General features: G+C 47.3%; 1 protein-coding gene across 2 annotated transcripts in view; it reads right to left on the reverse strand.

Moving 5' to 3' along the window:
• The window catches only part of DTD1 (D-aminoacyl-tRNA deacylase 1), a 111,334-nt gene that overhangs the window by 67,726 nt on the left and 16,272 nt on the right, over nt 1-27,336 (reverse strand). For both annotated transcript variants that reach the window (XM_036827270.1, XM_036827269.1), the window contains exon 4: nt 13,731-13,837. In XM_036827270.1, coding sequence (XP_036683165.1) covers nt 13,731-13,837 — 107 coding nt within the window. The remainder of the gene's footprint in view (nt 1-13,730; nt 13,838-27,336) is intronic.

The raw sequence follows: 27,336 nt of genomic DNA on the forward strand, positions 1-27,336 counted from the left end.
GTTTAGGGTGAAGGTCTGACGTGGCCACTCCGCTCTCACCCTTGTCCAGAGAGGGCTCACTTCCGCCCTGGTCTCTTTCAGGGCCCTGGGGACAAATGTGAGTAGGTACCCATTACACTGGCACTTCCCGGCCTACAGACCCGCAGCAGCAGCCTGAGGTCCCAGACGGCATCACTTCAAAGGCCGAATACTCTGCATCCCTAGAAAGGATGCAGAAAAAACCCTCAGGATTACTATCCACACCGGAATCCTCATGTGATGACTGAAACACGTGATGTCCACTCTGCTGTATGCTAAAATGCTGACACAGAACTTCAAACACACGGACGATGAATCCCCGGGAGCCCCAGATGAGCTTCCTGGTTGTGGTTACTATTGCTGCCACTGTCTTTCAGGATGTAAGCCTTTTTCTCCTTTTTCTACCCACAATGCAGGTATCAGGACTTAAAAAGTGAAAGCCACATTCCCACCAAACACAACTTTAGCCAGGAACAGGAGTCCAAAGCAGTTTAAATGTTAAGAAACCTCCGTGGTTCCTTTTACTCCACTATTAATAGACAGGCCAGGAGGAATGTTATTTAGCATTAAAAGCAAAACCCAGGAAACACCCACCAACAGAACACAGAGACTTCACTTCTAGGTACTGAGACCATGTCTCTCTCCTAAACTTGTAGGAGCTGGTGTTTGAGTGGATCACGCTTTTCTACTCCTGGGGAGAAGACACAGCCGGCCACACGCTTGCTTCCGGCCGAGGCTGTAAACAGTCGAGGACTCTGCAGTCCAGGGTGGCCCGCAGAGCTCTCCCTGCAGGTGTGGGTGGGGATCAGGAGACAGCGCGTTTCCATTCCCACAGGTGAAAAACGAGACGCTTCAACAAAACTCAAGAGGCTGCCTGTCACTGCCGCGTCTCTCTAAGCCCTGAATTTACGGACTTATTTATCTTCGGAGAATTCTGTTTCCCGTGGCTTGTGAAGCCAGCTGGGCTCTGACCTGATTCCCTCCCTCTCCTTCCCTTGATTTGCCAAACGTCACGCGTGAGCACAGAGCTGATTTATCACAGGTCTATGCTGGGGCCTGAAGCTGGCTCGGAATGAACTCCTGAAGGCACTTTTCACGTCACCTGACGCCAGAGCCAAGGAACGGACCCAGCTGAGAGGTGAGTCTCCCCAGGGGCCAAGCAAGTCTTTCAGGTCCATTATCCTTAACCTTCGGTGATTCCTCCTCCTGTCTTGTTTCATTAAATTCTATTAAGAGAGACATGAAGAAAGACTAAAAGGAAAGCTGGCTGCGCCTATGTGGTAGTTTATTCCCAGTTCACATCTGGGTGGTAGGCCCACATTTTCTGCTTTGTAAATCTGACTGGTTTTCCCAAAATACCTCTCTCTTAATAAAGCTACACACTTTTTTTTTTCGGCCGCACTGCACGGCATGTGGGATCTTAGTTCCCCAACCAGGGATGGAACCCTCACCCCCTGCATTGGAAGCTCGGAGTCTTAACCACTGGACCTCCAGGGAAGTCCCTAAAGCTACACACTTTTGAGGCAATTTCATCATTAACAATAATTCTCACTCAGTGAGACAGTAACGTTGAGCAAGTGTCAGTAAAACTCCCATTTACTGACTGGGATGACAACTTTACCAACTTAAAGATTCTAGACCCAACATTCACACTGGCTAAAGTTGAGTGTTGTTATATTACTCTCCATACATTCAGCATGTTTGAAATATTTCAAATTTTAAAAATAATAATAAAAGTCTGTTGCCTCGAAAATCTACATCCACAAAAGAAATGTAAACAAGGATGATTTTTTTTTTTAAAGAGATTGGAGTTTGTTTATTTATTTATTTATTTATTTATTTATTTTTGGCTGTGTTGGGTCTTCGTTTCTGTGCGAGGGCTTTCTCTAGTTGCGGCGAGCGGGGGCCACTCTTCATCGCGGTGCGCAGGCCTCTCACTATCGCGGCTTCTCTTGTTGCGGAGCACAGGCTTCAGAAGCGCAGGCTCAGTAGTTGTGGCTCACGGGCCTAGCTGCTCCGCGGCATGTGGGATCTTCCCAGACCAGGGCTCAAACCCGTGTCCCCTGCATTAGCAGGCAGATTCCCAACCACTGCGCCACCAGGGAAGCCCCAAGGATGATTTTTGCATCATTGTTAGTAACAGCAAAAAACTGCCAACAACCCCTAAGTCCATCAAAAGGAGAACAGCTAATCAAAGGCAGTGTATTCACATGACAGAATCCTGTCTTGCAGTTAAAATGAATGAACTAGCTGTAGACATAACAACACAAACAACATTGCTGGTGGGAAAAGCAGCCTGTTTCAGGACAGTAAATGTAGAACAATACCAACAATACCATGGAGGTCAAGGGCATGTGCACACACACATGTGCATGTATGTACACACATCCATCCTGAATGTAATCCTAAGGAAACCCAAATTGAGAGACATTTTCAAAATAACTGACCTGTACTCTTCCAAAGAGTCAAGGTTATGAAAGTCAAGGAGAGACCAAGGAACTAACGTAGAATGAAGGAAACTAAAGACGTATGACAATTGAATGCAACATGATTCTGAACAACTGCAAAAGACCAGCTATTGGGATAACCGCTAAAACATGAATGGGGTCTGAGGACTGGATGGTACTAAAATGCCAATGATAGTTTTTCTGATTTTTTTTTTCAGCCACACTACGCAGCTCATGGGGTCTCAGTTCCCCAACCAGGGATCAAACCCGTGCCCCCTGCAATAGAAATGTGGAGTCTTAACCACTGGACCGCCAGGAAATTCCTTAGTTTTTCTGATTTTAATGGATGTTTGGTGGTTCTATAAGAGAATGTCTTTGCTTGCAGGAAATACAAACTAACATGTTCAGGGGTGATGGGGTATCAGGTCAGCAACTTACTCTCACGTGGCTCAAGGAAAGTCACTGGTACTGTTCTTCCAACTTGCCTGCAACTAAAACCTTATGACATTTACTTTACACCATATATAAAAATTAAGTGAAAATAAACATGAAAGGCTAAATTATAAATCTCTTACAAGAAAATATAGGAGGAAACCTTCATGACACTGGATTTGGCAACAATTCCTTGGATATGATACCAACAGCACTGTCCACAAAAGAAAAAATAAATTGGACTTCATCAAAATGTAAAACTTTTGTGCATCAAAGGATACTATTAAGAGTGAAAAGGCAACTCACAGAATGGGAGAAAATATTTTCAAATCATATACCTGATAAAGGGTTAATATCTAGAATAGATTAAAAAAAAAAAACTCCTACAACTCAACAAAAAAACAGCCCAATTCAAAAACGGGCAAAGCACTTGAGTAGATATTTCCCCAAGCAAGACACACAAATAGTTATTAAGCACATGAAAAGATGCTCAACATCCCTGGGCATTAGGAAAATGCAAATCAAAAACCACAATGAGATATCACCTCATACCCATTAGGGTGACTATTATTTAAAAAAAAAAAAAAACAGGAAATAACAAGTGTTAGGGAGGATGTGGAGGAATTGGAACCCTTGGGCACTGTTGGTGGGAATATTAAATGGTGCAGCCACTGTGGAAAATGATAGGGCAAATCCTCAAAAAATTAAACAAAGAATTATGAATATGATCCAGCAATCCCATTTCTAAGTATATACCAAAAAAAAATTGAAAGCAGGGTCTCAAACACGTATTTGTACACCCATGTTCATAGCAGCACTATTCACAATAGCCAAAAGTGGAAATAACCCAAATGTCCATCAACAGACAAATGAATAAACAAAATGTGGTCTATACATACAATGCAATATTATTCAGCCTTAAAAAGGAATGAAATTATGATACGTGCAACAACACAGATGAACTCTGAATACATTATGCTAAGTGAAATAAGCCAGGCACAAAGACAAATATTGCACAATTCTACTTACGGTGGGTCTCTAGTAGTCAAAATCAGAGACAGAAAGTAGAATACTGGTTACCAGGGGCCGGGGGCAGGGGAGAATGGGGAGTTAGTGTTTAATCAGTAGAGGATAGTTTAGGAAGATGAAAAAGTCCTGGAGATGGATGGAGGTGACGACAGCAAAACAATGTTAATGTTCTTAATAGCAATGAACTGTACACCCAAAAATGGTAAAATGATTAAAATGGTAAGTTTTATGTATATTTTACTATAATTTTTTAAAAAACCATATGACATACACACACCAACAGATACCATGTATTTTCTATGAGTGTGTGTAAAATGTGCGTAAACATATTTTTATTAAGTCTAGAAGAAAACATATGGAGCTTATTAATGGTGTTACCTCTGGGAATGAAAGATTATAGTCAAAAGCAACATTAATGTATCTTAAACTTCTGGTTAAACTTCTAATTTTTTAAAAGATATTGATTTTATATATTATATATAACAAAAAATGATAATAAAGATGTTATTTTATGGGCTCATGAGAAAAACAGAAGACAGGAAAAGAAATGTTTCCAAAAAAATATCTTTCTACCCAGGAATACTATAAAAACTTACTAATAAAAAAAAATAACATTTCTGGGCTTCCCTGGTGGCTCAGTGGTTAAGAATCTGCCTGCTAATGCAGGGGACACGGGTTCAAGCCCTGGTGTGGGAAGATCCCACAAGCCGTGGAGCAACTAAGCCCACGCGTCACAACTACTGAGCCTGCGCTCTAGAGCCCGCAAGCCACAACTACTGAAGCCCGCGCACCACAACTACTGAACAGGAGAAGCCACCGCAATGAGAAGCCCGTGCACCACAATGAAGAGTAGCCCCCACTCGCCACAACTAGAGAAAGCCTGCACACAGCAACGAAGACCCAACGCAGCCAAAAATAAAAAATAAATAAAAATTTTTTAAAATAATAATGATCACATTTCTAACCTGGTACTTTCCAGTCAATACACTGCTGGCACGAAATTTTTTTAATGACAATAAGAGACTCTTCCCCGTAGAAAATGAAGGGGGCAAAGGGACAACATGAAATGAAAAAAAAAAAGGAATCCACAGGGCATAAGGCCAGATGAAGTCTGGATTTTGAAATGAAATCTTATAGAAACTGTCCTTATCCCCCAAGGTTTCATGAGCCAGCAACGACACCGACAGTTAACAGCGGCCTCTGCCCTCCGAGCTGTCAAAGCGCCTTGGCTCCCTGACAGACCCTGGCTCGGCCCCCACGTGGACACCGCGACCCCATGGGGTAGGAGGGGTGGAAATGCAAACAAGGCCACAAATTAGCTCTTCCTGTCCCACAGAAACGGAAGCTGCAGGCTGCACTTTCACGGTTAAAAATGGAAAAAGAAACTGACTTCACATTTTACGGAAAGTCGTCAAAGGAATACATTTTCTGTGAAGAATCTTCATGGAAGAGCTATTCTTCTGCGTTTCATATTGATAAAAATAACGAAGGCTGGGGAACAAGGCAGGCAAAAGCAGCCGCTGTGAGATTCTGGATCTGTCACCAGGGAGGGGTACCCGGTATCCAGGCTGGACCACCTCCTCCAGCCCTGGAGCTGCTGCGCCCTCCTGACAATTACTCCCCATAATTCCTAAGAGCAGTGAACACCGGGAGACACACTCTTCCAAAAATAAACCCTTTCTTTTCTCTGACAAGCTCTGAACACTTAGAAACTGCCCTGACAATATAAGCTAAAATGGTACATAAAAATCAAATTCAATATAAATGTTGATTCTTGGAGTTTTCACAATTTCTTCTTATAATTAAAGTTTTTTGCATTAAGGGGAAAGCTGGGCCATAGTGAAGCATCACGCTGACCTGAAGACAGGGAACTGAATCCCTAAAATCTGCTCTTTTTGAACCACATCAAAAAGAGGTTCTGGTTTAGCGTCCAGCCTGTGCGCCGGGTCACTCAGGACCAGGGCAAGTGTCACACCCCTTGATGACGAAATGTCTGATCTTAACCTAGAAACTCAAAGAAGCTCGGAATCCCCTCACCGTCCTGCACGGAAGGCAGGAATAGGGTCCTTCCTGTAGTGACCGGTGGGGGCTGGACTTTGCAGAGTGTCCTGACGCTCACACCACGAAATAGAAGATTTCCAACACGAGTCTCTTCTAGGGAAGCTCCACTGGGGGTGGCAGAGCGCCAGGGCGGCCAAGACCCTCCAGGGGAGTCCAGATCCTGTCCACAGCTCTTGGCCACCTGCTGCAGGACCTCCTAAGTTCCCCCCACCTCTGCCCCGGCCAGCTCTACAATCCAGTCTCAGCCAGCTCTGTGAACACACACACACACATGTAACCCTCTAGTAACCCTCCAGCTTGCTGCCAGTAAAACCCACACTACTCACCCTGGCCGTGAGGCCGGGGTCATGGCTCTGCCTTCGCGTCCACTCTCTCCCTGCACCCCTGACCTCCCCCTACCACTCCCGGGGCTCTGCACCCGCCAGCCCCTCCATCCAGCACACTCCTCCCCATCTCCACGTGGCGGCCCCCCCAGCTCAGCATCCGCACCCCCAGCTCCTGTGCTGGAGGTGGCCCCTCCCAGCAGCCCTCTCTACACTTCTCCCGGCTTTGATTTCTTTATAATATTACAGTTTTAAATTATACCTGCTTGTGTATGTTTCCCACTAGAATGCAAGCACCATGAGGGCACAACTTTGCCCAGCGCTGTTCCCGATGCCAGGCCAGCAGCAGCGCACACCCTGTGAGTACCTGCTGGGTGGGCAGATGAGTGGGTGGTAGGTCGGGGAGTGGACAGATGGATGGACACAAGGGTGGAAGGACAGATGGAGAAATGAACAAACAAACTAACAAAGGAGAAACATGGCTGGTATTCAGTCCGTGGACCACACCACGCACTGAGGGCTCAGAGGCAGGAAGGCCTTGCCTGGATGGCACTGAGGTGAGCGCCTTGGATGAAGCCCTGTCTGAAACAGACCTTAAAGATGGGGAAGACAGCAACAGGTAAAGAGCGAGGGCATTCATTTCAGGGGGATGAACAGAAGCACAATATTCAAGAAACAGTAAATAACCTGCAGGAAACGAGTCCTACAGCTCAACGCGAAAAGCCTTTACCATAAACCCAACAAGGAATGCACCGTAAAAGATGAACGTTTAACAATGTCCCACGTGTGTTTAAACAAAAGTGATTACTCAACTGCCCATGAGGCCTCGACATCATGCATCTCATTAAACTGCAATTCTCCAAGCAAAGACTGAGGTGCTGATCGTCCCGGGTTTTTATTCTAGTCCAATCAATAAGCCGACCAGTGAGTAAGGCATTCCATGTCTGGTACCCAAAAAACCAAGAGAACTATAAATTGCTTTTCAACTAAAAACTCTAAGAGGCTACAGCACTACAATCTCGCCCACACTGAGGGTTCATCTCTCTTAAGAAACAAGTTATTCCACTAGCACAGGCCTCGGTGCCGCTCAGCAGAGGGCCTGTCATCCGTCACGAACGTGCTGAGCCGCTGTCACTCTACTGGCTTTTCCTGACACATCTGTAATTGCGTCGAGAAGGCCCCGTGCCCTGGGAATATTTCCATCACCGCTGGGGGGTGGGGGATGGGTACTGAGGGGCAGTGATGAATGACAACGGCCTCATATGTGACCTCAATAATCAAGCCCAGCCAGCCTGCTTCCTGGCAGCTGCAGTAACACAGGTTGTAAAGTATTTTTAGACATTTCAGCTGGGGATGGAGCGTGGTGCAGAAGAGACCAATGCCTGGAGCAGATTAAAATGGCAACGTCCGACTGTCCAGTTGCCTCCGGCCCAGCAGTTCTTCTACATCAGTGTCCTTGCGGGGCACAGGAAGAACTGGTTAAAAACACAAACCTGCTACTCTTCTGCCTTCCACGTCCAGACACGCCAGGAACTCGGATGCAGAAAACCTGGGGGCGGGGGGTGGGGTGGGGTGGTGTCCAAGACTCCTCCCTTTAATACAAACCCTCAGCGGCTTAAAGTCGGTGGTCCTGAGTGACTCTGGTGGAGAGAGAATAGTAATCCTTGAACCCAACTGCCCCTGGCCCCCCAAGCATCTTCACTTCCTTGGGGCCTTCGGAGGGTCTGATGAAAGCCCTGGAACCCCCCAGCAAAAGCACTGGCGCGCACAGACACAAAGAAAACCTGGGTGAGCCCAGGGTGGTTCATGAACCCCTAAAAGCCCACTTGACCCAATTCACACCCCACCCTCCCATCTTGACCTTATCTTAAAGAGCAATCAGATTCAAAAAAAGATAAACCCTTGGTCAGTCAGGCTGACAAATGTTGGCAAAACACCTCTGGGTAGTTAAGGGTTTTATTTATTGAGCAGTCCTTTTTAAAAAAATTATAGGAAGAGCTTCACTTTTTATTTCTTTGACTTCCAGATCATTCTTCTCTCTCTGTTAGTAACGCAGATGTTTGAACAAGGCTTTCTACAAAATACCGCTGACTGGCCGAACGTTTTTCTACAATTACCCGGGACTATGAAGCTCCTAATAAATTAGCTAAAAAGCTAAGAATTCCCAATTATAATCCTGAGTCTGGATGATTACATTACTGCTGTGCTCAATGTATAATCCCTGGCAGGATAAACTTTACCTCCCTCCCTTGGGAATAAAGAAAGCTGCTAGTTAATCTTCAGTAGGCCAACTCAGTAAAGTAAGGAGTTTGTTTTTCTAACACATCCCCAAATGAGATTAGAAGATTAAAATAACTAAGAATCTGCCCAAAACACATACACAGGAACAAACAAAGCCCTTAAGCCTTAAATGCACTAACCCATTAGTGCCCTGAGAGAGTTATTTTAAGCAAAACAGATGTTTTTCTCTAGTTGGAGATTAAGAAATGTTTCATGTGTCGAAGGTGGAAGAGGAGAAGATTGCAGTTTTTAATTTACCAGCCATATTCCAATAGCAGGAAACAAACTCTTTTCAGTTTTCACAATTTCGGTGACCCATTATGGACTGAAGAAGCAAAGATGAAGGTGAGTCGACTGATCAATTCATCAATGGGTCTCCAGGCAGAGCCAGTCATGTATCTCTTGGAAAGGCTTCTTTTTAACTCTATGGTATATACTGAGTTTGGACAACCATCTATATAAAAACAAATTAAAATGCTAAAACAAAAGCAAGCCCTTGCAGCTCCCCAACTCGGAAGAAGCCAGCCTGGGTGGAAACTTCTACGAGGCTCCCAACCCTTCCGACCAGCCAGACACGCATGCCCCGGGCAGGGCGCCCGTGCACCGATGGCACCCAGCAGGGGCCCTGGCTGCTCGAGCAGAGAAGCCCCCCAGCCTCCATACCCGGCCCCTGGCCAGACGGTTATGCAGGAAAGTGGATGTTCGCGCTGAAAGGATGAGAAAACCAGCGGTGATGCCCGCAGCCCCAGCGGTCTGGCAGGTGCCAGCCCTGCCCCGTCGGGAAGGCTTCCGTACAAGGTGAGGTCCCGGGACTCAAGGTCGCCAGCAAACCCACGGTGACACGGTGACAAAGATGAACACAAGCAGCAACAAAAACTCTGTGATGAAGCTCTTGCTAAGTTCCCGCTTTTGTCTTAGTAACACTTCAGTATAAACAAGGCAGGACCCTCGGTCATCATTTGTCCAATAAATCAACGTGACACAATGAACCAGCGCCTGGAGTGAAGGACAGGATCCAGCGCCACTGTGGCAACCAGACCCAGAAGCTCGCTCTGTGGCCCGGCTCGGGCCACGCAAAACCTCACGCTGACACCAACAGAGACCGGGGAGTTCGCACCAGAGTTCAAGCCTAAAACAGGACGAAAAAGGGAGTACGTACATTTAAGTAAACGTTCTTCCATGAAGAAATGCAAACGTACGGGCATCAGTATAACTCTTCCTTATATTCAGAACACTTCTCGTCAGACCGTCCCTCATACTGAACTGTGCCGTAACTCAGACCCACCTTTGTGCACCTGCGGTGGGGCTGCCACTTGTGTCCTGGCCTGTCCTCCGCTTCACCTTCTGCATTCTGCAGCACGTGTTACTGAAAAGTACGGGTAAATGAGGCTGACCGGCGTTCCCTCTGCACCCCCTCTCTAGCCCACACATTTCCTCCTGACCCCACAGATGACCCTACAGAAGCCACCAGTGTCTCAATCTCGACGTCCCAAGGTTTCAGGGCAAAGGGATGGGTGCTTGCCGATAAGACGAGTGCAGAGAAAGTTACAGACCAAGTGAGGGTGATAATCAGAGAAGCATGAAATGAAAAGCTCTGGCACCATTCTTCACTGGTCAACTTATCCCAGAGATCTGTCAATAAACACATGAGCCAGTTCAAGGATGTGTATTTGAAAGTTCATTTTTTCATCTCCTTCCAGCCTTTCGATTCAGTGAGGTTTACAAGCCCACTAAATCAATGAAAATATAAATACTTAATGGCAACACTGTGAACTAGGTGGGCCCTGGGCCCCAGGAAAGAGCCCTCCAATTACGAAATGCCCTCCTGGCGGGGAGAAGCCCCCACCTGCTCTCACCATGTGCAATCCCAACCCCGTGAGACTCAGGAAACCTCCCCCCTCCAAGGGAAAGCAATTAAGATGAAAACAAGGGCAACAGTAAGCTTCTCCCCTCGGGCGGACTGGCAAGGGTGTTGAAATTTCCCTGTATCTAGCCACCCACGGAAGAACTCACGCACTAGCCGATCTTCTCTACGTTATAATCAGGATGTTCCTGCCAGAACCGTGTTCTTCCACAGAAGTGCCACGGGGAAGACGGCCTCCGTCTGGTGGCTCTGCTACTGCTTCCACCGCCTGTTCTTGGAGGGCTGTCCCTCAGAGCGAGCACTACCCCTCTTCTTCCACTTTCTCTCCGTCGGGAACATCAGGGGACCCACGCTGCAGCCCCTACTGCGCTGGGCACGGTGCCCATGCAGCCATGGGAAATATGCCGGGGCCGCCACTTCCAGACACGAGCAGAGACCTGGTTAAGGCGGGCACACAACTAGTTGCCTTTACCAGCCCAGTCTTCACCAGCAGTAGCTGCATCACCCATAAATAGAGCTCTGGGACTCTTAAAAACAGGATGGGACTCTTAAAAACAGGAATTTAGCCCTATTTCAAGTGCAAGTTTGGAAACAACAACTGAGAATGCCTCCTCCCCCCACCTCACATCCTTAAAGGTCAGCAAAACCACCAGTCCCCTGGGAGTCCAGGCCAGCTCTGTGGCGACGGCACTGCCAGAAGGACATTCACAGACACACAGCTCATGGGCCCAGGACACACAACTCCAGAACAAACTGCACCCCAGGCTCAGCCCCAGGCAGTGAAAAAGACTCAGAGCAATGGGACAAGTGGCTGACGGGGGCTCACTGGGGTTGAGGGGTCAGAGGATACCCTCCGAGGAGGAGACAAACGCTGAGACAGAGTCCAGAGGCAGGGGAAGCAGGGGTCTTGAGGGGGCTGGTGCAGAGCAGGCCGTGAGCCACAGCAGCCAGGCACGTGGCTCAGGTTGGAACCCAGATGTCTCTGGAAGGCACTGAGGGGTTTAAGGCAGAGCATGAAGTGGTGTGCCTGTGATGTGTCCCAAGTTGTCAGACACTGTCCTTTACCCCCATCACTGTCAAGAACCTTCCAGGTTTATGCTGCCCTGAATCTGTCCCCGGAGCAGGGACCGGGTCACGGCACTTCCTCCCCCCCCAACACACTGTCACACACTAAAAAGACACCTGATGCCTAAATACACACACACACACACACACACACACACACACACAAAAGGACCTACTGTAGAGCAGGGAGCTATATTCAATATCCTATAATGAACCATAATGGAAAAGAATATGACAAAGAATAGATATATGTATATGTATAACTGAATCACTCTTCTATACGGCAGAAACTAACACAACATTGCAAATCAACTATACTTTGATTAGGAAAAAAAAAAGCACACACACACGTTGTTCATTTGTTCAGGTTTAAAGAACCTGTATTTTAAAACACAACACAAAAGTGAACAAATCAGCTATAAGCCCGAAGAGGAAACCTGTTCTTACTGAGAGCGGAAAGGCAGACAGGCCACCCCCGGAGCCCCCTGTGCCTGCCTATCGGTACCTCCTGACAGCTCGGGGACAGAGATCTGGGCAGTTTATAGGGTCTGAGGCTTCTGGAGTCCATTAACTAGAACAAGTAATTGAAATTGACTCAGGACAATTCCTGCATTTGAAGAGAAAGCTCCTAAAAGATTCAGAACTAACGAAACTAACTTTCTTATCGTTAACAAGTTAGCATGGCCTGTTAATAAGTTTAAATGGTGTCTTTTTCTTTACGGTAAAGAAGAAAAGAGGGGGTGCTTGCTCAAGAAGGTTGAAGAGCCTAAAGATTTCATGTATTGTTCTATCACTTCCAGAAAAATATTTAGAATGAAAAAAACTTGACTAAATTTTCTCTCCAAATACAGTTGAAGCAGAATAATAAATCAAAACAACAAAACAGTGATCAAATAAAAGCAGAGGGAGAACAGCCGGGGGCAAGAGGAAACCGGGAGAGGCCGGTATCCTGCGAAACCAGGTAAAGATGAACCTGTCAAGTGCACAACTTCAGTGTAACCACAGGGAAGGAAACCGAGGAACATTCTACAGAACCAGCAGACCAAAGACACGAGGACCGGGAAAGGCCGTAAACACCACGTGGGATCCCAGACTATCCTGAAACAGATGAAGGACACTAGAGAAAACTAGTGAAACTTAAGTAAGGTTGTAGCGTAGCCAACAGCATCGTATCAATATTAACGTCAACATTTTGATGAGCAGACTGTGATTACATAAGACGGGAAATTTAGGGGATGCCAGGTAAAGGGCGTATGGAAACTCTGACTCTTTTCAACTTGCCTGTAAGTCTCAAGTTACATCCAAATAAAAAGTTTAATTTTTCATGTGGACTTTTCACTTGTGATTTTCTTTCATGTTATCAGTAATTCCAGGAACCTCAATTATCACCTTTCAAGCCCAGCACTACTGCGCCAGATGTGTTCCTGCTTCTCTATCAAACCAAAGAATCAGTAACATAAAAGAAAAGGTCTGTTCCCCTTGGAAATGATGACTTTGAACAGGTCACGGAGCTTTACGTTTCCATAATGCTCCCCGCCACCCCTGCATCCTTCCACTTCAGTGTCCCAGAAGGCGGGGGCGGGGGGAGAACAGGGCTGCCCGCCCCCAGCTCTCACTCCTCCTGCCCTCCTGCCTCTCGAAGGCCATTGAGCAGCTGCATTAATTAAAGCCTTCAGAAGTGCTAAGCACCTATGAGAAGCACACAGCTCACGAGGACTAGCACAGATTTCCTTTCTCTATTTTAATTAAATTTTTTCTGAAAGCTTACAGAGTTGGCAGCAAATCCAGGTCAGACGTCGCTTTAGAAAAATAAGGATTTACAAAGACCCTCAGGTGGCACATCTACCCACACCTGGGATAAACCCACTCCACGCAAGCATTCCGCACTCGGGAACCGGGTCCGGCCGAGGCGAGCCGTGCCGCTCCTCTGCTGCCACCCAGCGGCCTGTGGGCGCCCAGGCACCTCGCCCGGGACCGGCCTGGAGGAAGACTGAGCTCTGGAATGGAGTCGGGAGGAGGCAAGGCCGAGGCACAGAGGAGACCCCGGGCGACAGGTGCATTCTCCGGAAGGGATGTGGCAAATAAACTCTGGGTTACTACAATGAGGCGTTTTCTCCACCTCAGACTCAGAAGTGCTCCAGGAACTAAATCAAGGCCAAAAGATGTTACCGGCTCCCAGGGGACAGACCCGACCCTTGACTCTGGGCTTACCTGCTTTGGGTCGGAGGTAGCAGCACCAGGAGCCGGAGATTCCAGTTCTATGGTCACAGGCCCATCGTTCTGAATGTGAACTTGCATGTAGGCACCAAACTTGCCGTCTGTAAGAGCAATTCCAACGGTCACAAGAGTTGGAGACCTCACATTAAAGCTGACCTCGATCAGTGTAATCAGAAACCCGGGAGCAGGACCACCCAACTCCCCCCTCTGTGCCCCCAAGTAAGGAAAACACAAAACCACATGGCAGAGGTGCCTCCGCATGCCCTGCAGACCTGGCAAGAGGGCAGGGTCAGGGAAAACGTGGGTTAACAGGCCTGTGAGACACTGAGAAGGTAAAGTGTACAACCACCGTGGAGGTCAAGTTCAAGCTGAACAAACCCTGCAAGCCTGGAATTCCACTTTGGGGCGTCTGCTCTAGACTCTCGTATCCAAAATGAGACAGCCAAGGGTGTTCACTCTGGCAGTGTTTATAAGACAGAAAGTGGACCCAGTGTGACTGTCCCGGAGGGGAACCAATGCAGAATCTCAGCCTGAATTCTCCCACAGAATACCATTCGGCGGCCACACCTGTCAATGCAGCAAATCTCAAACCCACAATGTGATCTTTTTTTTTTTTTTTTTTTTTAAATTTATTTATTTATTTATGGCTGTGTTGGGTCTTCGTTTCTGTGCGAGGGCTTTCTCCAGCTGTGGCAAGCGGGGGCCACTCTTCATCGCGGTGCGCGGGCCTCTCACTATCGTGGCCTGTCTTGTTGCGGAGCACAGGCTCCAGACGCGCAGGCTCAGTAGTTGTGGCTCACGGGCCCAGCCGCTCCGCGGCATGCGGGATCCTCCCAGACCAGGGCTCGAACCCATGTCCCCCGCATCAGCAGGCAGATTCCCAACCACTGCGCCACCGGGGAAGCCCCACAATGTGATCTTTAAACAGCGGCGAGGACACATCAGTGCGACACCATTTAGATGGTATGTTCAAACACCAAAACAAATTCTATCACTTGTGGAGAGAGATGCATGAAGAAACAAACACGGCAGGAAGACGAACGGCAAAGGCAGGGCGGTAGTGACATCCACACGGGCGGGGCGGTTGAGAGACACGTGAAGCACGAGACTGCCTGGCCGGTGAGCCCCCGGTGTCTGTTCTCTGCATGTTTCCTAACGAACGTTTTTAAACAAATCGAACACTGTAGGCAAAAAGCTTAGGAGGCTCCCCCAGAACAACCTCATACACGGCCCTGTGAGCGGCCCGCGGGCCCCTCTGTGTAAGATGCGGAGGGGGGGTCCCTCACCGTGAGGCCAAAAGGCAGGTCAACCTACAGAAGGTCCCACAGGCCAGAGAACCGAGGGGACACCTCGGTCCTCGCAGGACAGGACTGCCCAGAGCTGGGGGCCACTCGGCTCCCCTGGCCCCACATCCCGCCTCGCCCCAGCGAGGCTGCAGCGCCATCCTGCTCCCCGGGGTGCGTCCCCAAAGTGGCCACGGACCGCCCCAGAAATGAGCGCCTCTCCATGTCCTATTCCGAACCTTCTAACCCAAACCCACTCCGACTGTGTCTGATCAATCAAACTGTGTCTGATCAACCCCCGAATGCGGAACGACGTTCTTCGCAAACGACGCTTGTAAAGAAAGCCCAGCACACGCTCTGAGAGCTGGTGCCGCGCAATCATCCGAACGTTGCCTCCACCCACCCGAGAACTTCTGATGTGCACTGGGTCCAAACGCAGCCGACGACACATGCGGACACCTGCTCGAGTGACTGCACACCGTTCCTGATCAACCCAACAGGGAGAAGGTGCCGGGTCCACAGAGTAAAGACAGTGTGAGCCCTCGGAGTCCGAGAACCATCAGGAGCCCTTCTGCTCCCTCCCACCATGAAGGAGCAGAGAGAGGGTGAGATCCATGCCCCGCTGAAAATGAACTCACAGCAATGAAGCGCCAGGCTCGGTGCTGGAGACCAGAAGACCCTGCTCAGCTCAGGGGCGCGGACAGCCCGGCACTCGTGACCCAGGGTCTCACAGGGGACAGATGGGTGCAGGGTGGTGATGATGCGGCACCGTTCAACCCTGAGGAATCCCGACCCTGGAGGTCAGAGTCCCCCCCTTAGGAGATGGGGAGGGAATCAGAGGGGCTCCCTGGAGGAGGCTCCACCAGGTTCAGGATGTGAAGGGCAACAGGACTTGGGCCCAGCCCCCAACCAGCTCCGAGGCCTCGGCATCCCACCTGTACCACAGGGAGACCAACCAGAACCCCTGGGTCATGGTGCAAGTTCAAGGGGACCGAGCACAGAAGCGCTCAGGGCCACGGCCGGCACGGGCCTGTGCAGAAGCAGGGTCTGCTCTCAGCATCACACTCGGGGACCACCCCTGCATGCCGGCCCTGGGGGTCACCATGCACCACAGCAAGGACAGGCTCTCAGGACCTGGAGGAGGGAAACCTGTTTCATTCTGGTGCTCCCCACACTCCCCTGGGCAGGGAGTCCTCGCTTCATGGGGTGGACGACCTCTGGGAGACAGGCTGACCTCCGGGGAGATGGCTGACCCCTGGGCAGACAGGCCGACCTCCAGAGAGACAGGCCAACCTCCAGGGAGACAGGCTGACCTCTGGGGAGACAGGCTGACCTCTGGGGAGACAGGCTGACCTCTGGAGGACAGGTCAATCTCTGGGGGACAGGCCGAGGAGAAGAGCAGCCCAGGACGGGCCTGGACCAGGAGCCCCTCCAGCTCCCTCCCCAGAGCAGCTCTGCTCCGGGGCTCTGGATACCAGACCCGCTGCAGCAGCAAGGGACTCCCACCAGCTCAACTCCGCCCCACCTGCTGGCACTCGCTCCGATGACCCTTGACCTCACAGAGGGTCTCAGCAGAACAGGCACAGACAGTAGCCCTGGAAACCGAGAGAAGACGAGCTGTGTGCCCTTTTTAGAGGCAAGATGAATCTAGTTCCCACTGGGCAGCCAGTCATGCTCAGATAACGGTGACTTCCTGTGACCTCCCATCAGATTAAAGTGGCCGCTCAAATCTACAGAGCTTTTGTGTTATCCATGGCAGAAGAGCTAAAAAGACATCAGCTGGGATGAAATCATGTGTTTAATTGCAGGCTAAAATTACGGCTACAATTAGGAGCAAATTTCAGCTCCTGCACTCCTCAGGGAAGCTGAAGGCAGACTCAGGAGGAAAGGAATTATTTCCGACCTTGAATTTCTGTTGCCAGGATATACGGCATATGCTTCACCGTGTTTATCATTCCAAGTAGCAAGAAATTTATTCTCTTTTCCTGTTTTTCTTCAGTTAAGAACAGAACTATTATCTGAATTTACATTTGTACAGACAACAAATCCAAAGACACGTTTTAAGAGATCTTAAAACGGTAACATTCTTTTCCAGTCCACATCAAAGAGTAAATAAAGCCCCCAAGAAAAATTACATTGGCCAGGGAAAATAAAAACATTTTTTTAAATAATCTTAAAAGACAGAAACATATCTACAAAACTACATCTAGGCTCCAGTGATGATATAATCAAGTCATTCTTAAATATAAGTCCCACATGTTTCCAGCAGGAAAACTCCCCACTGGGGCCAACCCTGCAGGGTCCAAGGGCTCTACCAGCCCCAAACCAGAGCACCCCATTTACCTGCAAAGGCTGACGGCCTGCCACCACCCAACGAGAAGCCCTGCCCTGACTCTCTGTGCCCCAGTCTGTTCCAGGATGACAGCAGGCCAGTCACCACAAGGAGGGTGCAGGCGAGTTAGTACAGGCAGCGCACCGGGCCCAGAGCCCGGCAGTCAGCGCGCAGGAAACCCGGTCACTATAACTGCTATCACTCCTACCACTGTCCGTGTGTATATGGGCAAAGGGGCCGGGGTGGGGGGAAGTATATGAACAAAAGGTGGGGGGCGGGGGGAAGAGCAGAAAACCAAACTGAAGAAGATGCTTTTGAAGAAAACTGGGGAGAGCCGAACGCCCTGCACACAAGTGTTCTCTGCTCTCCAGGGCCGGCCCTGCGCAGCTGGGACCCGGCTGGGGCTCGGCCCACCTCCGCAGACGGTCCTGGACACCCGCGCCAGACACTGAGCCTCAGGCCCGCCCACCTAAGCTCCCCACCAAAGGCGGCTCCCTCTGCCATCAGGATGCATCCTCACCGCCCAGTCTTCCTCTCTGTTCTCCTTTCAACCTGCTCTGAGCCTGGGCACGCAGGGGAGAGGGGTTACTGATGGGGACCCCAACATCGAGTGACAGGCTGGGGACCAAGAAATCAAGCAAACGTGTGGAATCGGGGGCTCAAAATAAGCAGGTGGTGAGGCTAGGGCCATGGGGCTGGAGGAGTTTGGTCCCCGTGGGAGTGTGGCCCTGGGGGGCGCATGGCGCTAGGGCAGCCCTGTCCGTTCTACAGAGTCCAATTGCTTCCTGGCCCCCGGCTCCCCAGAGAGCTCAGCCCAGGGGGGCACCACCACTGGGGTAAGGATCCAGCTCGAGGGGGCCTGGAGAGCAGAGACCGGGGCTCAAGGAACGGCGTCTCCTAAGTACCTTGGCTGGGGAGACACTCAGTTGTCAGAAACAGGGTACATTCCAGGCCCTTTGCCTCAGAGCGTGAGGGCCAGGCCCAGGTGGGCAGGTCAGAACCACCATCTGACTCCATGCCACATTCAGGGTCACAGAGGCCGTGGACAGCATCCTTGACCGGAACCTTGTGGCTTCTCCCTGGACCCGAGTCCCTCCCAACTGCCGGTCTCTGCTTGGCTCTGCGGTGGTTCAGGCCTTGGAGGGAGACACCCGCTCTAGGCAGCAGGCATCCGGGGACCGCGACTCCACAGTAAGAGACACTGGGGGACAGGCCCTGTGGCCCAGGATGGAAAGTGCCTCCTCGCAGGAGAGTGAGGGCACCTGTCCCCAGAGGGGCGTCCCCAATTCCAAACCGCAGACCTAAGGACAGGGGCAGCTTCTGGGGAAACGGACATTAAGATGGTAAATGTCTAGGACCAAAACTAACCCCTCACTGGGAGGTTAAATTCCCGTCCTAGCTGGAGCTCTGAAGTCGCCCATCCTGCACGACAGGGAGGCTCAAGGCAAGGTCACCCCTGACCACCAGCTTTGCTCAGACTTCCCCGGGCTCTGCCGGTGTCCTCGGCGTCCTGCTGCCCGGGATAACCGTGTCCAAGGCTGCCTGGTCTCCTCACTGAGGCACGAGAGAATGACGCAGTGTCTGAGGCCCTGAAGGGCCCGAGTGGACCTGTGTGTGACAGAGCCAGGCCAGGGCTCTGAAAGAACCTACTGCACCAGGCAGACTCCCCTCCCCCGAGAGCAGCTGAGTGAGAAACCAGGGAGGGCAGCTTCTGAGCTCATCCGGCCACGGGGTCTGATTTCAGGCTTTAACTCCTTTAGATTTGAATATGACACAGAACTTAAACTTGACCTGTAACTTTTCCCTGGGACTGTGATAATGGGCGAGGGTTTATAGTTAAGCTCAGGGCCTCTCCATGTCGTTGGCTTTTTATTATGAGTTTCTCATGTATTTATTTATTTATTATTATTTTTTTTTAATATTTATTTATTTATTTGGCTGAGCTGGGTCTTAGTTGCAGCATGCGGGATCTTCGTTGTGGCATGCTAACTCTTAGTTGTGGCATGTGGGATCTAGTTCCCTGACCAGGGATTGAACCCAGGCCCCCTGCACTGGAAGCGCGGGGTCTTAGCCACTGGACCAGCAGGGAAGTCCCTCTCATGTATTTATTATTGGAATATATTAATATCGTCACTTCACCTCACTGCAGAACCTCTCGTGTGCTGGCCTGGGCCAAGGCTGGACACGGTTTAGGACACAGACTAGGGAAGAAGTCTTTCACCTTGGGAGCAGAGTGGCCCTGGAGGGGCTTCACAGCAAGGTTCTGACCCAATTCAGGGCCTCTGGGGACAAAAGACACACAGCAGGAGCAGCCTCAGTGTTTAAAGATGGAGTCAAAGGACTGAGCCTGTAAACTCTGACCCTCATCCAGAGGGAGCCTCTGCTCCGGACCACCTGCCATCGGCTCCCGCCACCTCCTGGGCTAGAGCCCCAGGGCTCAAGTGGCCGGCAAGCCCCCCACCCCCATGGACACATATATATGTAATTGTTCTTGTATCTGTTGTTGAGAAGACAGAGGGAATCCCAAAATGTTTCCCAAACCTGAAAGCTTGTTCTAACCTGAGGATCAGCATCCATGGGGGAGTGACTCACTCGGACTGCTGTGGAGGCGGAAGACCCGCTAGGGAGCTGTCGCGACGATCTGGGTGGGAGGAGAGGCGGCGGCCGGGCCGGGGCGGGGGCCGCAGACGCCATGTGTACCTGCTGGATTGTGTGTGTATGTCAAAGGTCAGGCCCGCGGGATCTGCTGATGGGGGAAAGAGGAGCCAAGCAAAACTGAAGTTTTGGACCTTAAATGCACCTATTAGGAAAGAAGACTGAAAGTAAGTGAAGTAAGGAACCAGGAAAAGAAGCCAAATAAACCACACACACAAAAGGTGCGCAGAATTGCGAAAGTGAAGATTAAGGGAAAATAATAAAATATCAAACAAAAAAATATAACCAGACTTGATAAATTAAGAGCTAGTTTTCTGGGGCTTCCCTGGTGGCGCAGTGGTTAAGAATCCGCCTGCCAATGCAGGGGACACGGGTTCAAGCCCTGGTCCGGGAAGATCCCACATGCCGCGGAGCAACTAAGCCCGTGCGCCACAACTACTGAGCCTGCACTCTAGAGCCTGCGAGCCACAACTACTGAGCCCACGAGCCACAACTACTGAAGCCCGCACGCCTAGGGCCCGTGCTCTGCAACGAGAAGCCACTGCAGTGAGAAGCCCGCGCACCGCAACGAAGAGTAGCCCCCGCTCTCCACAACTAGAGAAAGCCCTCGGGCAGCAACAAAGATCCAACCCAGCCAAAAATAAATAAATAAATAAATAAATAAATAAATTTAAAAAAAAAAAAAAAAAAAGAGCTAGTTTTCTGAAAAAATATTAAAAACTCTGATAGAGAGCAAAGGGGGAAAATACATCTAACAAACCACAATGAGAAAAGGGTATGATTCTAGATGCAGAGATCGTTCTAAATCACCCCCCAAAAAAATCTGTACGCTTCCTCCCGATGCATTTGAAACTCCAGATGGAAAGGAGACACAGGCAAACTGCCTACAGGGGCTCAAGGGTCCTGGGAATCCTGACCAGGGCCGTGACCAAGGAAGGCCACCCAAAGGGCTGGACCAACAAGATCTATTAAAATAGATACTTCCTGTTGATTAAATTGGTCCAGACCAACGGAAAACGATGAAAAGCTTTCCAATTTATCCTGCAAGGCTAGTATTACCCTAATATAAAAACTGGATATACAAAAAAAAAGCATAGCCCACTTTCCCCTTTGAATACAGAGGCAAAAACTGTACAGGAACGTGTGGGCAGTTTCTCGCAGGCACACACACCAGAGGAACACGGTGCAGTGACCAGTGAAGGGTGAGTCAGCACAGCTCCTGATTAGGAAGGGCATTCACCAGGTTAACACTTAGAGAAAAAGACACTGGAAAAAAATCAACTCCCCTTCCTATTTAAAAATGAAACACTTGGCTAGCAAGGGAAGCTCGCTCCTTTGAACTTGAGAAAGACTATGTGGTGACCTGCTTTTTCACAGTCGAGTAACGAAGGCACCCTGATGACCTTTCCCGCCTCCCAGGCAGCACAGCTGACACTTAAAAAGATGGACCGACTAGGCAAACACCTCAGTGATAACTGCTGCAACAAAGACCAGGGATGAAGCTAAAATCAGTAGGCGGGGTGTGTTGAATATCAGGATATTGGCATAGTCTCACAGTACCTCCACACAGGATATTTACACAAAGAGGAAAAGAATAACTTGACCAGAGAGAAATCTGGCAAATAAGCAGACTGATCGACAGCATGTACCCAGGATCTAATGTACAAGATCACCTCCGTGGTGTTCCTACCAAAACGCACAACCTCAACCTAATGTCGAGAAGACTTCAGGCAAACACATGCTGCGGGACATGGACAGACAAACTGACCAAACATGCCACCCTTCAGAAGTGGCTACAAAAGACAAGGAAGGACCCAGGAACCGTCACCCCCTGGAAGAGATTAAGGAAGAGACGCAACGACCAAATGCAACGTGGGTTCTGGACTGGATACTGGGACCAGGAAAACGACACCAGTGGGAACACTGGCAGAATTCAAGCAAGGTCTGTAGTTCAGTTGACAGTGCTTCAGCAAAGTTAATTTCCTGGGCTTATTAAGTGCACTGTGGCCATGTCAAATATTATCAACAGAAGCTGGAGGAAATAGACTATTTTTTTTAATTGGAGTATAATTGCTTTACAATGTTGTGTTAGTTTCTGCTGTACAATGAAGTGAATCAGCTCTATGTATACATATATCCCCTCCCTCTTGGACTTCCCTCTCACCCCCCACCCCCAATCCCACCCATCTAGGTCATCACAGAGCACTGAGCTGGGTCCCTGTGCTATACCGCAGGCTCCCATTAGCTATTTTACACATGGTAGTGTGTTTATGTCAAACCTAATCTCCCAATTCGTCCCACCCTCCCCTTCCCCCTCCATGTACACATCTCCATTCTCTATGTCTGCATCTCTATTCCTGCCCTACAAATAGTTTCATCTGCACCATTTTTCTAGATTCCACATATATGTGTTAATATATTTGTTTTTCTCTAACTTCACTCTGTATGAGTCTCTAGGTCTATCCACATCTCTACAAAAGACCCAGTATCGTTCCTTTTTATGGCTGAGTAATACTCCATTGTATTGGGTTGGCCAAAAAGTTCGTTCAGGCTTGATAACATCTTACGGAAAAACCTGAATGAACTTTTTGGCCAGCTCAATTACATGTACCTCATCTTCTTTATCCATTCCTCTGTTGATGGACATTTAGGTTGCTTCCATGTCCTGGCTATTGTAAATAGTGCTGCAAAGAACACTGGGGTACATGTGTCTTTTTGAATTATGGTTTTCTCAGGGTATATGCCCAGTAGTGGGACTGCTGCATCATATGGTAGTTCTATTTTTAGTTTTGTAATGAACCTCAATACTGTTCTCCATAGCAGCTGTATCAATTTACATTCCCACCAACAGTGTAGGAGGGTTCCCTTTTCTCCACACCCTCTCCAGAATTTATTGTTTGTAGATTTTTTGATGATGGCCATTCTGACTGGTGTGAGGTGATGGTGGTGTAGTTTTGATCTGCATTTCTCTAATAATTAGTGATGTTGAGCATCTTTCCACGTGCCTCTTGGCCATCGGTATGTCTTTTTTGAAGAAATGTCTATTTAGGTCTTCCACCCATTTTTCAATTGGGTTGTTTTTTTGATATTGAGCTGCCTGAGCTGTTTGTATATTTTGAAGATGAATCCTTTGTCAGTTGCTTCATTTGCAAATATTTTCTCCCATTCTGAGGGTTGTCTTTTCATCTTGTTTATGGTTTCCTTTGCTGTGCAAAAGCTTTGAAGTTTCATTAGGGCCCATTTGTTTATTTTTGTTTTTTATTTCCATTACTCTAGGAGGTGGATCAAAAAAGATCTTGCTGTGATTTATGTCAAAGAGTGTTCTTCCTATGTTTTCCTCTAAGAGTTTTATAGTGTCCGGTCTTACATTTAGGTCTCGAATCCATTTTGAGTTTATTTTTGTGTATGGTGCTAGGGAGTGTTCTAATTTCATTCTTTTACATGTAGCTGTCCAGTTTTCCCAGCACCACTTATTGAAGAGACTGTCTTTTCTCCATTGTATATCCTTGCCTCCTTTGTCATAGATTAGTTGACCATAGGTGCATGGGTTTATCTCTGGGCTTTCTATCTTGTTCCATTGATCTATGTTTCTGTTTTTGTGCCAGTACCATTTTGTCTTGATTACTGTAGCTTTGTAGTATAGTCTGAAGTCAGGGAGTCTGATTCCTCCAGCTCCGTTTTTTTCCCTCAAGACTGCTTTGGCTATTCGGGGTCTTTTGTGTCTCCATACAAACTTTAAGATTTTTTGTCCTAGTTCCGTAAAAAAAGGCCATTGGTAATTTGATAGGGACTGCATTGAATCTGTAGATTGCTTTGGGTAGTATAGTCATTTTCACAATGTTGATTCTTCCAATACGAGAACATGGTGTATCTCTCCATCTGTTGATATCATCTTTAATTTCTTTCATCAGTGTCTTATAGTTTTCTGCATACAGGTCTTTTGTCTCCCTAGGTAGGTTTATTCCTAGGTATTTTATTCTTTTTGTTGCAATGGTAAATGGGAGTGTTTCCATAATTTCTCTTTCAGATTTTTCATCATTAGTGTATAGGAATGCAAGAGATTTCTGTGCATTAATTTTGTATCCTGAAACTTTACCAAATTCATTGATTAGCTCTAGTAGTTTTCTGGTGGCAGTTTTAGGATTCTCTATGTATAATATCATGTCATCTGCAAACAGTGACAGTTTTATTTCTTCTTTTCCAATTTGTATTCCTTTTATTTCTTTTTCTTCTCTGATTGCCATGGCTAGGACTTCCAAAACTATGTTGAATAATAGTGGTGAGAGTGAACATCCTTGTCTTTTTCCTGATCTTAGAGGAAATGCTTTCACTTTTCACCATTGAGAATGATGTTTGCTGTGGGTTTGTCATATATGGCCTTTATTATGTTGAGGTAGGTTCCCTCTATGCCCACTGTCTGGAGAGTTTTTATCATAAATGGGTGTTGAATTTTGTCAAAAGCTTTTTCTGCATCTATTGAGATGATCATATGGTTTTTCTTCTTCAATTTGTTAATATGGTGTATCACATTGATTGATTTGCATATATTGAAGAATCTTGCATCCCTGGGATAGATCCCACTTGATCATGGTGTATGATCCTTTTAATGTGTTGTTGGATTCTGTTTGCTAGTATTTTGTTGAGGATTTCTGCATCTATATTCATCAGTGATATTGGTCTGTAATTTTCTTTTTTAGTAGTATCTTTGTCTGGTTTTGCTATCAGGGTGACGGTGGCCTTGTAGAATGAGTTTCGGAGTGTTCCTTCCTCTGAAATTTCTTGGAAGAGTTTGAGAAGGATGGGTGTTAGCTCTTCTCTAAATGTTTGATAGAATTCACCTGTGAAGCCATCTGGTCCTGGACTTTTGTTTGTTGGAAGATTTTGTCACAGTTTCAATTTCATTACTTGTGACTTGTCTGTTCATATTTTCTATTTCTTCCTGGTTCAGTCTTGGAAGGTTATACCTTTCTAAAAATTTGTCCATTTCTTCCAGGTTGTCCATTTTATTGGCATAGAGTTGCTTGTAGTAGTCTCTTAGGATGCTTTGTATTTCTGCGGTGTCTGTTGTAACTTCTCCTTTTTCATTTCTAATTTTATTGATTTGAGTCCTCTCCCTCTTTTTCTTGATGAGTCTGGCTAATGGTTTATCAATTTTGTTTATCTTCTCAAAGAACCAGCTTTTAGTTTTATTGATCTTTGCAATTGTTTTCTTTATTTCTATTTCATTTATTTCTGCTCTGATCTTTATGATTTCTTTTCCTTCTGCTAACTTTGGGTTTTGTTTGTTCTTCTTTCTCTAGTTCCTTTAGGTGTAAGGTTAGATTGTTTGAGATTTTTCTTATTTCTTGAGGTAGGCTTGTATAGCTATAAACTTCCCTCTTAGAACTGCTTTTGCTGCATCCCATAGGTTTTGGATCATCGTGTTTTCATTGTCATTTGTCTCTAGGTATTTTTTGATTTCCTCTTTGATTTCTTCAGTGATCTCTTGGTTATTTAGTAACGTATTGTTTAGCCTCCATGTGTTTGTGTTTTTTACGTTTTTTTCCCTGTAATTCATTTCTAATATCATAGCGTTGTGGTCAGAAAAGATGCTTGATATGATTTCAATTTTCTTAAATTTACTGAGGCTTGATTTGTGCCCCAAGATGTGATCTATCCTGGAGAATGTTCCGTGCGCACTTGAGAAGAAAGTGTAATCTGCTGTTTTGGGATGGAATGTCCTATAAATATCAATTAAATCTATCTGGTCTATTGTGTCATTTAAAGCTTCTGTTTCCTTATTTATTTTCATTTTGGATGATCTGTCCATTGGTGTAAGTGAGGTGTTAAAGTCCCCCACTATTACTGTGTTACTGTCGATTTCCTCTTTTATAGCTGTTAGCACTTGCCTTATGTATTGAGGTGTTCCTGTGTTGGGTGCATATATAATTGTTATATCTTCTTCTTGGATTGATCCCTTGATCATTATGTAGTGTCCTTCCTTGTCTCTTGTAACATTCTTTATCTTAAAGTCTATTTTATCTGATATGAGTATTGCTACTCCAGCTTTCTTTTGATTTCCATTTGCATGGAATATCTTTTTCCAACCCCTCACTTTCAGTCTGTATGTGTCCCTAGATCTGAAGTGGGTCTCTTGTATACAGCACATATATGGGTCTTGTTTTTGTATCCACTCAGCGAGCCTGTGTCTTTTGGTTGGAGCATTTAATCCATTCATATTTAAGGTAATTATCGATGTGTATGTTCCTATGACCATTTTCTTAATTGTTTTGGGTTTGTTTTTGTAGATCCTTTTCTTCTCTTGTGTTTCCCACTTAGAGTTCCTTTAGCATTTGTTGTAGAGCTGGTTTGGTGGTGCTGAATTCTCTTAGCTTTTGCTTGTCTGTAAAGCTTTTGATTTCTCCGTCGAATCTGAATGAGATCCTTGCCAGGTAGAGTAATCTTGGTTGTAGGTTCTTCCCTTTCATCACTTTAAGTATATCATGCCACTCCCTTCTGGCTTGCAGAGTTTCTGCTGAGAAATCAGCTGTTAACCTTATGGGAGTTCCCTTGTATGTTATTTGTCATTTTTCCCTTGCTGCTTTCAATAATTTTTCTTTGTCTTTAATTTTTGCCAATTTGATTACTATGTGTCTTGGCGTGTTTCTCCTTGGGTTTATCCTGTATGGGACTCGCTGTGCTTCCTGGACTTGGGTGGCTATTTCCTTTCCCATGTTAGGGAAGTTTTCGACTATAATCTCTTCAAATATTTTCTCGGGTCCTTTCTCTCTCTCTTCTCCTTCTGGGACCCCTATGATGTGAATGTTGTTGCGTTTAATGTTGTCCCAGAGGTCTCTTAGGCTGTCTTCATTTCTTTTCATTCTTTTTTCTTTATTCTGTTCCACAGCAGTGAATTCCACCATTCTGTCTTCCAGATCACTTATCCGTTCTTCTGCCTCAGTTATTCTGCTATTGATTCCTTCTAGTGTAGTTTTCATTTCAGTTATTGTATTGTTCATCTCTGTTTGTTTGTTCTTTAATTCTTCTAGGTCTTTGTTAAACATTTCTTGCATCTTCTCTATCTTTGCCTCCATTCTTTTCCCAAGGTCCTGGATCATCTCCACTATCATTATTCTGAATTCTTTTTCTGGAAGGTTGCCTATCTCCACTTCCTTTACTTGTTTTCCTGGGGTTTTATCTTGTTCCTTCATCTGGTACCTAGCCCTCTGCCTTTTCATCTTGTCTGTCTTTCTGTGAATGTGGTTTTTGTTCCACAGGCTGCAGGATTGTAGTTCTTCTTGCTTCTGCTGTCTGCCCTCTGGTGGATGAGGCTATCTAAGAGGCTTGTCTC

The sequence above is a fragment of the Balaenoptera musculus genome, chromosome 15, assembly GCF_009873245.2.
Source record: "Balaenoptera musculus isolate JJ_BM4_2016_0621 chromosome 15, mBalMus1.pri.v3, whole genome shotgun sequence".
NCBI lineage: Eukaryota > Metazoa > Chordata > Mammalia > Artiodactyla > Balaenopteridae > Balaenoptera > Balaenoptera musculus.